General features: G+C 41.4%; 1 protein-coding gene across 4 annotated transcripts in view; it reads right to left on the bottom strand.

The window, feature by feature from the left end:
• PCSK5 (proprotein convertase subtilisin/kexin type 5) overlaps window positions 1–17730 on the bottom strand; it is a 161271-nt gene that overhangs the window by 106111 nt on the left and 37430 nt on the right. For all 4 annotated transcript variants that reach the window (XM_079996045.1, XM_079996047.1, XM_079996048.1 and 1 more), the window contains exon 3: window positions 11902–12015. In XM_079996045.1, the coding sequence (XP_079852171.1) occupies window positions 11902–12015 (114 nt within the window). The remainder of the gene's footprint in view (window positions 1–11901; window positions 12016–17730) is intronic.

The following is a 17730-nucleotide window of genomic DNA, read 5'->3' as shown; positions in this document are numbered from 1 at the left end:
CTTCTTCTTTGGCGATCACTCGTAGCCGAGTAAGATTGTCTTCCATAAACACAGTTTTAACAATGAGTCCGTAAGTGACTATGGATGCCAATTCTGGATCCACACGTCCTTCCACGGTGGGGACAGTGGTTTCTGGGCTGCAGTTGATAACGGTGTGGATTTGCCAAGCGTGCCTTCCTCTTAGCACATTTCTCCCTTGCGTCCTGAGTTCCAGTGTCTTCAAAGCCCATGACACCTTTGATAAAGGCTGTTCTCCAACTGGAGCACTCGCAGGCCAGTGTTTCCCAGTTGTCAGTGTTTATACTACATTTTTAAAGATTTGCCTTGAAAGAGTCTTTAAACCTCTTTTGCTGATCACCAGCATTACACTTTCCATTTTTAAGTTTGGAATAGAGTAGTTGCTTTGGAAGAGGATCATCAGGCACAACATGACCAGTCCAACGAAGTTGAGGCTACGAGTGATTGCCAAAGATCACATGCAATGACATATATATGCTGTAAATAAATGGCAGGGTGCTCTCAGCCTCTTTAAATTGTCTTGTGGGAAAGGTTGTATGAACTTGGGCAGCACGTTTTTCTTAGGAAAAAGTTGCCAGAACTGCCACCCCTCCCCCTGCGCCTGCCTGCCTGCCTCTCCCGCTGCCCACACCCTTACCCCTGACCTCCATGTGCCCTGCGAGCCCTTCTGCAGTGATCAGTATCTGATCATGGTGGTGGGCTTCTCGATGGGAGCAAGAGGCAGGCAGGAGGAGAGGGCAGAGGCCATCAGGTCAGACTCAGCCAGCCACTGATCGGGGTGGAAAAAGAAAGGGAGCAGGGGGGACGGAGAAGAAATAACCGTGCAGGAGGGGAGGACAAAGACAACAGGGAGCAGCGGACTGAGCAAGGGAGAGAACACGAGGAGGGAGAGGGGACTGGAGGGTGCGGGAGGAGGAGGAGGGAGCAAGAGAGCAAGATGGGGGAGAGAAAAGAGGAGGGAGGGACAATACACACCTGGGGGGAGGAGGTAGCGCAGGAGCAAAGGCACCCAGATATCCCTTCTTGAGAGAAAGGAGGAGGCAGGGAGGGAGAAGGTAGAACTTTGTGTACCCACACATGCAGCGCTGCCGCTGCTGCCTGAGCCCAAACCGAAGGCACGTTCCCGGTCAAAGGTGATGCACACACAGCTGGGCTGTCACATGGCCTCCCTGAGGAGGAGGAGGAGCTGGAGGACCAGGAATGGCCTTAGATAAACAAGGAAGAGTATAACTGAATTGGAAAAACCTATAGGTCTGGGAAACAGCTGATCTTTTCCTCAAAAATAGCTCAAACTTTTGGAAATACTGTTCACAATTTGTGTCAGTATTGCTTAGTGTGGCTCTAGACACTCTTCGATGATGGTATGGTGTATAGAGAGACGTGGCAGGCACTTCCAGGTTAGCGCCATCGGCAATGGCGGAATTCCTCTGATCCAGAGGAACCCGCTCCGCAAAAATTGGGTCTTGCCGCCGCGGCGAAGGCGGAGACCCTTTAAAAATCCCAGGCGGAGGAAGCCTGGGAACGTGGGATTCGGCTGACACCAGGAGCGCCCCCCCTACACGCAAGGAAACCCCTTTTGCGGGGACCTTAAGCGACGTGGGGTGAGCGGCGCGGTGTTTTGAATCGACTGCTATTTTTACGGAGTGAAGCCGCACAGCCGTTGCCGGAGAGCGCTGACTTTTTCCTGGGGACAATTGGACTCTAAACAAGTACCCGTGAGTAGAACGGAAAATTGGGCTAAGAAACACTTTAATTTGGCACTCAGCGGGAAGGTTCTAAACAGGAAGTCCGCCTTCCGCTTTTGTAAATAGTCTGAAGCAAAAATCGTGCAAGCCAAAGTCTGGAAAGTTGTACATAAAGGTTTTAAATTCCTCCTGTTTTGATCATCTAAACCCCTCTTGGAAGCAGGAGTAAAGAGGGGAAATTTGACTGTTCAAGCCTGCAGGAGAGAGAGTAAAGAAAGATAAATTTCCACCGTCTCAAACCTGGGAACGGGGTGTCAGAGACGGAGACTTTTGGTGAAGTTCATTGACTGTGAATGGAACATCTTTTGACAGTTAGCTGAAGAAGAGAAACAAATTGATTCCAATGTTGCCTTTTGCATTTAAAAGAAACAAAAAATCCGAAAAATGAAAGTAATTTTTCTTTGTTGGATCTGCTTTTAAAAGATGGATACAAATAGAAATTGCCTCCTCTAGAGGGAGCTTGTTAAATTGTTGCTGGAATCGTTCTGGGGATTTTACAGCTGTGGAGATTAGGATCGTGGGACCAGACTGTGACCTTGAACAAAAATGTGTTTGGAATGATTAGGCTAAACTAAAAAGTTTTAAAAAGTGAAATGAATATATCTAAAATTTAAGATATAACATTGGAAAATTAGATAAGGTGGGGACAAGGTGATAAATTGCTGAATTAATTTTTATATTTTGGAACGTAGGAGAGGGAGATGTGAGGAAGTCCAAAAAGGATAAGAAAATATGTTATGAAATGTGATGTTTTTTGTATGTTTCGTTTATTATGTTATAATTTTAAAAAAAACTATTAATAAATATTATATAAAAAAACAAAACAAAAATGTGTTTGGAAGAAGTTTTGGTGCTTGCTTTTTGCAAGACAAGCGCTTTGTTGGAGCAGATGCATGAGAAGATGGATTTGATGACTGTTGCAGTCAGTAACTTTGGACAAACAGTGAATATATATACAGAAACCATCCAGGAGCCAACTCAGGAATCTGTTTTGATAGAGCAAGTGCAAACGCAGAAGATAATGGAGGAGGCTGCTGTTGAACCTCAAGTAATAATAATAATAATAATAATTTATTATTTGTACCCCGCCCATCTGGCTGGGTTTCCCCAGCCACTCTGGGCGGCTTCCAACAGAGATGAAAAATACACTAAAATGTCACATATGGTGACACAAATGTAACACAAATGGAGAGTCCTGAGGCCCTACAGGAGCATAAGCTATTGTTGTTGAAGGCTGAATTTGAAGTGGGCCGGGGGGGGGGGTCTGGAGTTGTGGGGCCCCTTAAGTTTGGAGGGACTTTGAAACATGCTTTTAAATATTTTTTGGACTACACTGTTGACTGTGGAGAATGGGACTGTGGGGAATGGGCCGATCTGCTGAGGAGAGATGGAGATATTTTTGAGTTGGAACATCCCCGAGACCTACTCCTTAATGAGAAAGGAAAGAAATTAAGAAAGAGATCTACAAAAGACCAGGTAAAGTGCAAGTACAAACAAGAAGAAGAACTGCAGAAGGGACATGGAAAAGACTTAAGAGCCTTGGATATAAGATTACCAGGTTGATGGACTAGATGGAATGGACAGTAAGGACCGACATAACCCGAGACCAGGAAGAAGAGACGCTGGAGGAAGATTGGAAGAAAACTTTTAAAAATTTATTTTAGGAATTAGTGTAAAATTAATGAGTATTAGGAAAAATGTTGGAATGAAAATATTTGGCTTTAGCAGAAATGTTATAAGGAATTATGTATAAATAAATATTAAGTTTTAAGTCTTAAGGTATTTTTGGGAAGATAAGGTTAAAATAAACTAAGGTAAACTGAATGACAGAATATAGTGAAAGATGGAAAGGATTTGCTGAGTTAATTAATAGGTTAGACTGTTAAGACAACCTATTTAAAAAATTGAGAAGGATGGAAAGAATTTGCTGAAATAAATAACTAAACTAGAATACAAAAAGGGAGGTGTGAGTAGGTCGATGAAACAAGTTAATGAAAGATAAAGATATGGAATATTGTGTTTTTATTGTTATTGTTGTATTGATTTTTATGTTTTTTTCTTTTTTTCTTCCCTTTTTTAAGTATTGTTATATATGCTTTGAAAATTTTCTTTTGTTGTTGTTGCTTTCTTCTTTTTTCTTTCTCTGTAATTTTTGAAACTTCTAATAAATATCATTTTATTAAAAAAAAGAAAAAAAATAGAGAGATGTGGCAGGGTAATACAGGCAGATGCACTCCCTTTGATATTTGGGTCCCAAGTCATTTAGGTCTTTATGGGTCAACATCAGCATCTTAAATTCCAGCAAGAAGTGTTCAGCCGTACCTTGGATCCCGAACATCCTGGAACTCCCGACGTTTTGGCTCCCGAATGCCGCAAACCAGGAAGTGAGTGTTCCGGTTTTCGAATGTTCTTTTGAAACCTGACTGTCCGACGGGGCTTCCACAGCTTCTGATTGGCTGCAGGAGTTTCCTGCACCCAATCAGAAGCCGTGATTTGGTTTTTGAATGCTTTGGAAGTCGTACAGACTTCCAAAACAGATTCTATTCGACTTCCAAGGTACGACTGTATATGTATCCAAAGAACCTCTTTCAGGATTGGTGTCATATGGCAGTACTCTGACAACTGTATTCCGTACCAGTTATAACTTCCAGGTGATTTAAGGACAAAGCTCCATGTAGAACACATTGCAATACTACAAACACGACATCACTATGGCCAACTGTGCTCAGTAATCTCTATTCGGGAAGAGCTGAAGTTTGAAAAAGGCACTCCAAGACATGAAGGCCATCTGTATCTCTAGTGACCATTCTGGATCAAAGAGTACCTCCAGACAATGTACCTGCTCTTTCAGGGGAAGAACAACCCTACTGAGAACAGATGCTCTCCCTGATTTCGTCAAGCAGAAGGAGGTATCTTTCTCAAGCACCTCAGCTATTCCCCTGAGCTCTTTAGCTGTTCCAGTCCTCCGGCAACAACATCCCAGCAGAGGCAATGTTTGTTGCTGGCTTAGGCTTGAAGCTTTCTCATCTGGAAAAAAACTTCTCAATATCCTAAATCATTGTGTTCTGGAACACTTAGTCATAGAACCAACCAGAGCCAAGGCAAGCCTGAACTTAAATCTTTTTATTTTTATTTTATTGAAAATTGTAATTAAATGTTGTAATAATCATAGCAAAAATAAGTTTTGAGTCTGAAATTATTACAAGCAAGGATCGCCAGCATCCAAAAAAACGTAACAATGCATTCACAGCTTGTAATACCTTGCACTGCGTAAGTGTAGCTTTCCAGAATGAGTGTTGAGAAAATGAGGGCTGTAAATCTCTCATGTGACAATTTTCCTATGCGAAAAAAGGGACTCAGATCTCATCTGACTTATCCTGCTGGATTTCACCTTGGGCTAAACTGCACTGATGTTATTTTCTCAGTTAGTGCTATGTGCCATATTTCATAGGTTGGCATATCGTCTACTGAGTGAAAAGCCTTTCTTGGATTTTCAAAAGTGCACGATCTCCAGTCAAGCAGCAATCAATAACTATTATAATCTCTCCATGGACCACATACTGTGTATGATTGTATCATATAAATGTTTAGAGCACACCTTTCACTAGTAATTTCTTGTAAATTTTAGAACTCCCAGTGTGTCTGCATTTGACTTTTAACTTTGCTATCCCCATAAGCAAATAATCTTTATCTGCCTCTCTGTGCCTCCAAAAATGTTATGTTTCTCTTAAATATACTTCCCTAATAACTGATTTCATGGCCTCCCATATCCCAATTCCCATACAAGGTTAACATCCAGAGTACTATTCAAATAAAGGCATTCCTTTAACTTGGTTGACAATTTTTCTTGCTTTGACAATACTGAAGCATCCAATTGCCAAACTGGATTGTAAGACAATATGTTTCCCCACCTGACCTCGACAGTAATGGCTGCATGATCCAAAATGAGCACTGTACTTATATACAGTGGTGCCCCGCAAGACGAATGCCTCGCAAGACGAAAAACCCGCTAGACGAAAGGGTTTTCCGTTTTAGAGGCGCTTCGCAAAACGAATTTCCCTATGGGCTTGCTTCGCAAGACGAAATGTCTTGCGAGTTTTTCCGACTTTTTCCCCCTTCCCCCCCCTTTTTCTAAGCCGCTAAGCCGCTTATCCGCTAAGCTGATAAGCCGCTAAAAGCCGCTAAACCGCTAAGCCGCTAAGCCGTCAATGGGCTTGCTTCGCAAGACGAAAAAACCGCTAGACGAAGAGAATCGCGGAATGGATTCTTTTCATCTTGCGAGGCACCACTGTATGTATTTTGTATCTCAGTGAGTTAGAGATGAGGATGTAATTAATTGACAAATACATATTGTATCCCATGGAATAGAACCTAGTTTTATCAGTTGGGTGAAATTCCCTCCACAAATTGTACCTTGTGCAAAACCATGCAGCTTCTCATGTACTTTGAAATAATTATTTGTTTGGGCCACATACTGCGGCTCAGGTAAGCAGGCTATCACCCATGCAGCCCCGAAGAAATATGTTGCCACTGGAAACAGTGATATATCTCTAAAATAAGACTGGTTAAAAAAATACTCTCTTATTTTTAAAACTGGCTGAATAGAAAAAGTTTGTTTGATTGTGTTAGTGAAATATGGAGTAAAGTAGCTGTGTGTATAAAGAATACTATGTCACTCTGTTATGTTCTGTTTGAATAGTTAAACCTCACAGAAATGCTGCCTATAATAGATACGTCATTTGAACGATGATGAACAAAATGGTATTGTCATTCTGGAAAGGGATACATGCAATTTATGGGAATGAAATAATTAAGAGCCTCACATAAATTATGTCTGTATTTATCAACAATTTCTGTTTATTAGGACTTTGGAGCCATTAAGGTGTATTGGTTAAATACTCATGTACCACTCTATTAATTTTTCTCTGCTGCAGCAGCAATGAGTTATAATGAGCTGCTGTACTTTGAAATACTTATGATATTCATACTAACAACTGATCAGGAGCTAAACATCAATAAAGTCAGCAAATAAGACTATGAGCTCAGTTTATTAAACACTCTGCCATCATGATTTGCAATGCCTCAAGCAAACATGAAAAAGGAATATACAGTGGTGCTCCGCAAGACGAATGCCTCGCAAGATGGAAAACCCGCTAGACAAAAGGGTTTTCCGTTTTGGAAGTGCTTCGCAAAACGAATTTCCTATGGGCTTGCTTCGCAAGACGAAAATGTCTTGCGAGTTCCTGCGGTTTTTTTTCCCTTTCCCCCCCTTTTTCTAAGCCGCTAAGCCGCTTAACAGCTGATCCGCTAAGCCGCTTATCAGCTGATCCGCTAAGCCACTTATCAGCTGACCCACTAAGCTGCTTATCAGCTGATCCACTAAGCCGCTAATGGGCTTGCTTCGCAAGACGAAAAAACCGCAAGACAAAGAGACTCGCGGAACGGATTCTTTTCGTCTTGCGAGGCACCACTGTACTGGCAAAGGATCAAAGAACTGTAAAACTAGTTCTATGAGCCAATGGGAGCTTTAGAGTTATTTTTCTCAAACAGTAGCTCCCCAACAATACTCCACAGCAAACAGAGGAGAGTTTCAGAAGCAACTTGTGACACCTGTCTTCTGAAAGCCTAAACAGCTCTTTGAATCTGGACCAGTATTTTTCATTTAAAAGCCATACACAGTGCCAGTAGAATTCACAGGCATATCAACAGTGTAAACTGATGCTACGATAAACTAAAGATCCATCACCCTTGACATTTCTTTCTCCCTTGCAGAGTTTAAGATGCTTGTGGCATTTTATTCAGCAGGTTCAGAAGCCAGTAAATAGAACTTTTGGCAGCTCCCTCCAGGAATTCAGTTCACATGCATTTTTTAAAAAACAACAAGAAGAATTCTTTTAAGAAACGTGTCCGTTCATACTCCTGAAACACATGTGAAAAAACTGAAAATGTTCATCATAAAACAAATTGAGCTTGGGAGACCTCTCGTAAGCTGCTTTTTCTAAGTGAACCAATAGCTGGGACTATAAAGTTTTATTTCAGCCAGAGCTAGGGCTCACCAAAGTTCACCAAGAATGTACTTTAATCTACAATGCCAGGACACAAGAGCTGGTGTGTGTAAACATGTTATGTTGCTACACACACTTTGCACAAATTGACCTGACTCATACATCATGCTAAGTCAGGGGCTGCCAAACGTTTGTGGGCAGTGGGTTGGATTATTTTCTCTGAAAGTAAAATCAACAGTCATAAGTGAAGTGTCCAACAATTACTGAAACCCCACACTATGTCAGGGACTGGGCAGAGGAGGAATGGTGGAAACTGCCTCCCAGCCTGACCCTTAGTTCAGAATTAGGGGTTTGAGGGAGATCACAGCTCAGAGGCAGATGAGGGGGAAAGCTGGGAAATAATGGGAGAGGAGGAGGAGGAGGAGGAGGAAGAGGAAGCACCAGGAGGGCAACAGAGGGTCTTTAAAAAACATTCCAGACCCCATTCCCAGAACCTGGCGAGCCTTGAAAGTACAATGGTACCTCTAGATGCGAACAGGATCCATTCCAGAGTCCCGTTTGCATCTAGAAGCAAACGTAACCAGCAACGGCACGTATGTGCACGCCGCTTTTTGCCGCTTCTGTGCATGACGTCATTTTGAGCATATGCGCATGTGCAAGCGGTGAAACCTGGAAGTAACACACTCCGTTACTTCCAGGTTGCCACGGTGCGCAACTCGAACGCGCTCATCCTGAAGCACATTCAACCCGAGGTATGACTGTAGTAGAGCAGAGAGCTCAGAAGCAAAGGGCGCTCAGCGCCACCCGCAGGGGAGATGATGCCAATGATGAATGAAGAAGTGGGAGAAAAGGGGAGTGGAGAGTCACTCGGGACAATGCCATTATTCCAAGAGGCTGTGTTCCAAGCCTCTCTCTGTAAATATTGAATAAAAAGCGGGTGGCAAGGACTTTTCCTTGTCTTATCCGCTCCTGGGGATTGTTTCCTCCGGTGTCTGACACACTATAGACCAATAAAAAAATTAAAGTGAAACCATCTCATTCTCAGCAAGGAGAAAAATATCACCTGATAGGTACTAAGCTTAATGTTACCACTTGGACCACCATTTAAGTAATTTCCCCCACTTTTTAAATGTATATTTTGTTGCAGGTTTCAACACATTTTCTCTTTAAAACCGACACAGAAACAGGACAGCACAGACTTGGTCCCGTCCAAAGCTTATTTTCAGCTTGAACTCAGTTCCAGCACCTCTCAGGTGGGCACCATTGCTATTATATAAGAACAAAAGTGAGTTCGTGGTGAGCATTGGTCTTTTCTAGAAAAATAGCACTGGTTTTGTCCCCATGTAAAACTGGAACAAATTAATACTATAATGGGCTCATTCATCCCTAGTCAAGATTAAATGTCGTATTTCTACATTTTTGTGTGAAAAATGCCAGTTTAATGAATATTGGTTCTAGGGACACTTTACTAGAAAATTATTTACTGCTGCTCATTAAGAAGTACAAACGGATGCACATCATTCCCATTATTTAAACATAAATGTGTGGCCTCAATTTAAAATGGTGTTTGAGATGAAGAAAGTTGATGTGAATACTCTGATCTGCCATTTAATCTTTTGTTTGTTTAGTTCTTCTCTTAGGTAGACTTATCAAAGCATGGCTTAGAGAGTCTTCATAAGATCTATCTGGTCTTTCCATCCCATCCCACATACACATCTGAATGTCAGATTTGTGCACACCAGAACCTGTACTTGAATCTAATTTAGGCTTGAGCGCCAGCTCCCACCCCACTTCACTGCATAAAGATGATGCTGTAAAGGTAAAGATAAAGGGGCCCCTAACCATTAGGTCCAGTCGTGGCCGACTCTGGGGTTGCGGTGCTCATCTCACTTTATTGGCTGAGGGAGCCGGCGTGCAGCTTCCGGGCCATGTGGCCAGCATGACTAAACCGCTTCTGGCGAACCAGAGCAGCGCACGGAAACGCCGCTTACCTTCCCGCCGGAGCGATACCAATTTATCTACTTGTACTTTGGCGTGCTTTCAAACTGCTAGCTTGGCAGGAGCTGGGACAGAGCAACGGGAGCTCACCCCATCGTGGGTATCCTAACCGCCAACCTTCTGATCGGCAAGTCCCAGGCTCTGTGGTTTAACCCACAGCGCCACCCGCGTCCCTAAAGATGATGCTACGTATGCCCAAACTCCAAAGTACTATGTACATTTGAATGCAGCATCTCCAGAGTCTTACACTCCAAACTCTGCTTTCCCTATAGCAATTCTACTCAGAATCAGTTCTAAAGATGAAATTCTTTTCATGTGACCCTAAATTAATTTAGACTAATAGTATTTATTCCAAGTAACTATGTTTATGAGTAGCATATAAGACAGCAGCATGCAAAGCATACTGAGTTATGTCCCTTAGATAGTAGGAGTCAACAGAATTATAATAAAGATCATTTGAGAAATATGAATGAAAGGTATTTGATGAAGAAGTTGGAACAATAAACTTAGGTCAGCTCTTTTCATTGCTAGGCTATTTGTTAATCAAGATCTGAACAATTGCATAGTCTGACCAAGCTGCGGGGGGCAGTGGAGGACAGGAGTGCCTGGCGTTCTTTGGTCCATGGGGTCACGAAGAGTCGGACACGACTAAACGACTAAACAACAACAACAACATATTACTATTTTAAACATAATGCTGTTATAGCCATCAATGCAAACACTGGTTACTAATAAAACTTTCTAAGTTGTTTGTTTCTGCACCATTTGCTCAAAAAAAAAAGGAAAATAATTTCATCTGCAATGATATTTACATTCATAAAACAACAGCAAAATATCTGGAAGGATTCTTTTAAACTTATCACCTGAAGCTACTTGTTGAAATATCAGACCAACTGTTTTACCAGCAAAGTGCCTCCTCAATCCAGTCACAATGAGTTCCTTGAAATAAAAACATGTTGGATGGGCAGGGCTGGGCATTGCCCCCTCCACCTTGATCTTGCAATGTTAAACAGCAAGGTCTGAATGTTTGCTTCAAAAGCTTACAAGTCACCCTGCATGACCAGCATTCCTGATCACAAGGAGCCTTGAAAGCAAGCCAACTGATTTAATAGGTCTAAGGTGAAAGGGGCAGGGTTGGCACGCACAGCCCCTGGAATCTCCAACACACTTTAACTTTAATAATGCATGAATAGGGCTTGGGAGCCTTGAGAATAAGTATAACAAAAGACAGCAGAGAATTTTATATGAAAAAAGTATTATAAACAAATAAAACAGCAAATTAAAAATTTGGAAAAATTAGAAAGGTTATAGCAACAGTAAAAACAGCTTTGATAAGGCTCATTCAGAAGTGTTACCTTAAGAATCCCTAATAAAACTACACTGTTCTTTGTGTCTTCCTTAAAGTGAGCATTGATGGAGAAAGATAATATATCCTTTGGGAGGCCAGCATTCCATGTCTCGGTATCAAATTCCACCTTTGTACTTACCCACCAAACGTCTGATTGGGTGGGGACAGAGAAAACAGCCTTAAAAGCAGAATCATCTTCTTGGGCAAGTTTATAACCAAGGGGGTGATTCCTGAAATACTATGACCTTTAGGATTTTAAGAGTAAAAACCAGAACCCTGAAATGAGCACAGAAAACCCTCACAACTAGTCATATTGACCAAGGATTGGCATAATGTTATGTGACCTGCTGACTCCAGACCAAACCCTTGTGGGCTGCTTTTTGCACCTACAGAAATTTTCAGACTTTGTTTGCTCCATATAAATTGCATTGCTGTAATCCAATTTGGGGAGAAAGGAAGAAGCTTGCACTAATGTTGGTCAGAAAACCACAAAAGTACCATATCATCACTCTGGGATCTATGCTTCTTCTCAAGAAATTATAGCTTTAATTAAAGATAAATGCAACATCCTTCAAGAAAAGAATTTCTCTCTGCTAACACAGGTTCACGTCTCCCTCTACCATGATAAAACCTAACGTATTGGAATTCTAAACACAGATCCTGAATTGGTAACAGCTCATATGATCAAGTTTCATAACCTTTATTGCTTCACATAAAACAAAGTTATGGCATTCTATTTTGTTTACCATGAAACATTTTAGTCAAGAAATAGCCTATATGAACTTACCATGTACCACATACTTTGCCATTTGGGATCATTAAAATACACGGGTTGGATGCCACCAGGTTTGTAATCCCTCTTTGTCCTTATTTTTACAACCTGCTGTTCTATCCATTCCACCTGTCAATAAGGAAAACATGTGGTAAATACCAAAACAACACCATGCTTATCCTAAATAAATATATAAAATCTGCAGTTGTTTGTTCCAAAAAAGGAGCTGAATACATTTCTTGGTGCAAAATTCAGGTTGATGTACTACTTTTCTTAAAAGTAAGTGTGTGGAGAGAGCACAGTGCCTTAAATACTCTTAAAACAGGCTTTCAAGCTATACAGTTGTTAAGAACGCAGGGTGGTTTTTCTGTTATTACATGCACAAGATCATGACAGAGAAAGAATGAATGCAGTCTACTCGTAACTTATGTACTTAATTTGCTTACCTCCCAATCAATCAATCAATCAATCAATCAATCAATCAAAGGGGGCTGGCTTCCATTGGGGGTGGGGAACCATACACAATCTCAGCCACCACTACACTCACCTCGGAAGAGCATTCAGAGGTGCAGAGAGTGAGTGTTTTGACTATATGCGGCTTTGGTTTTACATGCTATCCCCAGACTGTAAATCCCATTTAAGTTGAGAGTCAACTACATAGCAAACGATACATGAATGTCTGTTTAAAAATAATGATTTTGTGAAATATTCTATGTATTTATTGTATCCCAATTATACATAGCCTACTCAGATCTGCAAGTCCTTTCTGTGGAATTCAGAATCTTCAATAAGTTTCTGACAATAAGTAACTTAGTTTGAAAACATGACCTGGAACCTTGATCATCTTTTGTTTGGCATCCCTTTTAAGTTACCTGTTGTAATTTAACCTGTTGCTCATTGTTCAGCTCTTTATTTTCCTGGAAAATGTTTTATTTTAAAAATGCTTCTGAACATTCAGCTGTGCTTGAAGTTTGATAAACAATCACTTCTGAAGTGAATTGCTACCTATTTTTTGTTCTCTTTCTTTTGAATGGAATATTACCATAGCCACAATGAAACCTTTTGGTATATGTTACAAGATTAGATATTGATGACAGCAGAGAAAACAAAACAGAACATATAATCAAAATAACAATAGTCTCTCATTTTAAAAAAGAAATATAATCACCACCCACATACAGCACATCAAAACCACTATAGATTATTTTCTATAAAGTGTAGCACAGAACAGTTGCTAACTTGTTCTTTTCACATTATATCTAAGAAATGCATCTCTGAATCACATTGCAATACAAATGTTTCATGGTGGGGGTTTTTTAACTTCTGTCATAGGAAGTTCTGAGGCTTACGGAGTAGCTGACATATGGTATATTTACAGGAAATTTACTGCACTTTATTCTGCAAACCTATCGACCTTTCCTGTAAATATCCCAGTTTGGATTTCCAGGATTTTGCAACCCTTGTGCAGGGTGACTTTTTAAGGTCGGCAATAGAAGCTGCAAGCAGAGTTCATCCAGGGTTGAGAAAACCAACACACAGAAGCAAAGGACAAAAGCACATTTGATTTTTCCAGTATTTCCTACAAAATAATAAACACTACTGATTACTTATGTGTCCTGTGTAATCTGAACATGAGAGGCCTTCTTTCAAGTATGTCAACTGCCTGCAGCATCACTTAGAATACAGAGGCCACCGTGCACAACTGGCAGTGGCTCCTACATGCACACATCCCTTCAGCTCCCATAAATTCTTCCTCATGCCATAGAGATTTGAGTAGACTAACGATTGCAAGAATTGAATTAGGAAAGGCTCTGTTGCGTTGAGCTTTTTGGTGTTAGCTTCTGTGTTATACCCATCTCTGCTATTTCTGCTTGTTTTTTTTAAAAAAACCAAACCAATTTGAACAAGTCCTGTGCGCCATTTTTAAAAAAACTTTTTTTTTTCATCTGTGTCCCTCCACCTTTGCTTTTCTCAAACTTCTACCAGTTTGAGTACTGAGAAACTCTTCCAATCCTTAGCTTCCTTATGTGAGAGAGATAAAGAGCCCTCAAATATTCTATAGCACCTTCCCACAATCCTGAATTTCACTCCTGGTACCATGCGTTATCTTCAGCATGAAGTTCCAAATTCAGTGCAGTAATTTAGAAAAGATATTTTATTAGCAAGCAAACACCCACATGTGTACAACATCCATCAACTTAAACTAACATTCTCTAACTTAATAAACTAACAGCCTTGCTCTTAAAATCCTATTCATCTTAAAGATACAGTAGCATATATTAGCATCAGTTGTGAGTGCAAAGAAGGCTGCAGAACAGGAGAGAGGTGGGAACGGGGTTATCTGTGCGCAATGGAGAGTTGTGAAAAGTAAGGAGGCGGGGAAAGGAAATAAAGGTGAAAATGGGAGAGCAAAGGAGGTTGCAAAAAGAGAAGGGAATAGCAGGCTTGGGAATGGGGTTAAAGATGAAAGCAAGGGGGTGAAAGGATCTGAAGACTAGGAGGGGATGATGGCTTCAAAGTTGGGTGGAAGATGGAAAAAGTGCTTGGTGGGTGTGGGAGATGCGGGAAGTTACAATGGGTGTGGTCTATGTGCAAGGGAGGTTGAACAAAATGAGGGGGTCAACTATAGACATGGGGCTTAAGGTGAAAACAGGGTCACAAAGCAAGGATGCAGAAAAGAAAAGTGGCTTCAGAAATGTGGTCGGGAAAGTGAAAAGTGAGTTTAGAAGTTGCATGGGGTGGGGAGACCTTTTTTGGCAGCCCCTGGTGGACAAGGGAAGGGGGGCCTGCAGGCCATGCTGTCCTGCAGTGTCCTTGTGGAGATCCTCCATGGCCAACTCCAAGGAAGGGAGTCCGTGTTGCACTGCTTTGATCCCCCAATGGTGGCAGTGGAGGTACGGCTGCTCTGGAGCTGCCTCCCGTGTGCCACTCACAACAGCAGAGGTAGACTGTTGCTCACTTGCTCACCTGGCAGAGTGGAGCTGAGCACCACCTGCCTCAGCAGCCATGTAGTCTGCCCTGCTCCTCCTCCTCCTCCTCCACTGCTGCTGCTACAGTAGTGCCTCCTCCTCCTCCTCTCTTCCCACCCCAACACAGCTGGCCGCCTCTCCCTGCTGAACAAGCCCCTCACTTCGCCCTACGAGCTCTCAGTCCAGTGGCACCTTCTGCCACCAGGCCACTCCTACCTGCTAAGGCCAGGCGGGGGCTCCGGGAGCCACTCTCCCCCCCCCCCCCCCGTGCACTCTTCTTCTTGGGCTGCATTTATTTACCGGCTTCACAGGAGGCGTGAATCATTTTTGCTAGAAGCCTTCTAAAATAATAATGATGATAATGATATCACTGTTACAATTCTTAAAGCCCCTCCTTTTTATCCTGACAGGGATTCAGTGTCTATGTTGTTAACAAAAGTGCATACATATGTTTGTGTATTATTTTTTAAAATAAATATTTTAAATATAATTAGTTTAATTACATTTTCAATTAAATATATTAATTGTGTGTTTTAAATAATATTAACTATATTGTGAACTCTTTAATTTAGAATATGGGAATTTAATTCAGTGCACAGATCACAGGTTTTGTATCAAAGTACTTTTATGGCCCACTTGGTCTGAGATGTTAGACCTCCATGCTCTAGGGGGTAAATGTAGGGGGAATAATGGGGGCATGGGGAGCAAAGTGGGCAATGATGCAGCCCCTAGTAATAACATACTAGCCAAAAATTTAAAACCTACATACTGCTCCACAGTACTTAAATGTAGCCAAAACCAGTCTGTTTTGGCAAGTGTTGGCCCGTATGTTATCTTGTCTTATTTTCTACAATTCCTAATATTTGAGCAAAGCTGATAAAATGCTGATAATCAAAATAAATTTATTCCCAGCTGGGTATAAATTAGTAAAGAAAGTTGCAAAAAATTAGCCAACTGTATGTGTTCAAAGTCATATGGGATTAGTGTTGGGGAACTGCTTCTTTTTGATTTTTAAGTGAGTTTCGCCGTGTGCTGGGTTACCATAGTTTTAAATTTGTTGTGTTTTTTTTGTAATTGCACTGATTATATAGGTGGAGCTAAAGCAGAGAATCACTGTCTTCAATTTATAAAATGTGTCTTAAATTTGCACTGAGTCCACAGAGTAACTAAGTTGAATATAATAAGTGTCTGTGGGTTTTAGTCTTAGCAGCTATTTTCTAGTAATGTCAGTAGTTTCCTATGAATATTGTATGGATGTATGCACACATTTCTCTAATAGGTGATATTTTTAAAGTGTTTTTTTAAAAAGTGTTTTCATTTTTGAAATATCAATAGTTTGAAGCTCATACGCCCTGAAGAAGAAAATATATGGAGTAATTGATTATACAGATTTTCATTTCTGGAGAAAATGAGAGGCTGCAAAAACAAGGCTTCTTCACATTTAAACATTTCATAATGTCACACTTAGCTGTAGGAGTAATTGTGCACATTTTCTCATTCAGTTCAATTCCAAAAGTTCTATATTTCTATTTCCTGAATGTCTAGAAATCAAAGCCAAGCCAGATTGAAATCTAAATAATTGTTTAAAATACATTATTTTCAGTCTTGTCATCTCAGAGATCGCTTTTGTATTCAATGCAGTATTTTATAAACACTCTTCTAGTGGATAAGAATTGTCACAAGTTAACATTAAAAGGGACATTAAAAGAAAAAAAAGAGAAACAGAATAAGATGCAATCTTTCCTAAAGCAAAGCAGTCCCCTTGAGTCATCAACTCGCTCTTAGGAAATAAAGGCTTACAATATACCAAGGCTGCAATCCAAAACCCCAATCCACCAGAGTGGAAAGGTTCGGTTGAGGCAAACACTGAGATGGTGTGGCGGAGGCTGGCAGAACAAGGCTTGTTGGATATCCAACAAGCCTTGTTCTGCCAGCCTCCGCCACAGCATCTCAGTGTTTGCCTGGCAAAGGATCTGTTTGATCCTGAACCAGCACTGCTGCCATCACATGATTCAGCAATGGACCAAATCCAGACCTCTTTGTTGCACTAGCAATGTAGTGTAGCAACATAGCATTCTTGCCTCAACTCACCAACCACTGACGTGGTTGCTGCTTTGAAAACCATAGAGAGGTGGCCTTTGAAGTCCTACAAGAGAAACACATCACTTTCAGGCTGTTGCTATTTTGAAGTCTGATTAAATCACATATTGGCAAGTTCAGGCCACACATTTAAGTTGATTTGGAACTCTCACACAACAAACCTGCTTCCCCAAAAGCTTGGAGTTACTTATTTATTTAGTAAATAAGTGAAGTGAATGAATGCATTGGAAAGTGGGCAATATATGGTTTTCAACATTGTGATATATTAACAGCTAAATATCACAATATGCTAATATATCACAATGTCTGGAATGTATCTCAGATGTTTGTTTCTCCCCACCTTAGGGGACGAAAAAGCAGCTGAGAAACATTACTCAGACCTACAGCTGAGCAAGCCTCCATACTGCTCTAGCTCACACAAGAGGGAGGGGTGGGGCTTACTTAAACTGCTCAGCTGGGGAGTGGGAAGCGAGCCCCCCCCCCTACTGCTCCGACTCATATAAGTCAGAGGGGCACAGGAGCTTCCTCAAAAGTGCAGGCAGGCATGTAGACGGAGCCCAAGAAGGTGCACAGCCAGAACCTTCTCAGTCTCTGTACACCTGCCTGCTTCCACCTGGGCGGACTCCCTTTTCCTCCCCTGACCGCTCAGGTGGAGGCAGGCAGGCAGGTGGAGCCTCAAAAGGTTCCAGCCAAGCATCTTCTCGGGCTCCGTCTGCCTGCCTGCACCTTTGCACCTGTCCACAAGCAACTTGAGCTAGGAATACATTATGGCTTC

Source organism: Podarcis cretensis (genome assembly GCF_951804945.1).
Source record: "Podarcis cretensis genome assembly, chromosome: 11".
Classification (NCBI taxonomy): Eukaryota; Metazoa; Chordata; class Lepidosauria; order Squamata; family Lacertidae; genus Podarcis; species Podarcis cretensis.
This window is presented reverse-complemented; position numbering and strand designations above follow the sequence as displayed.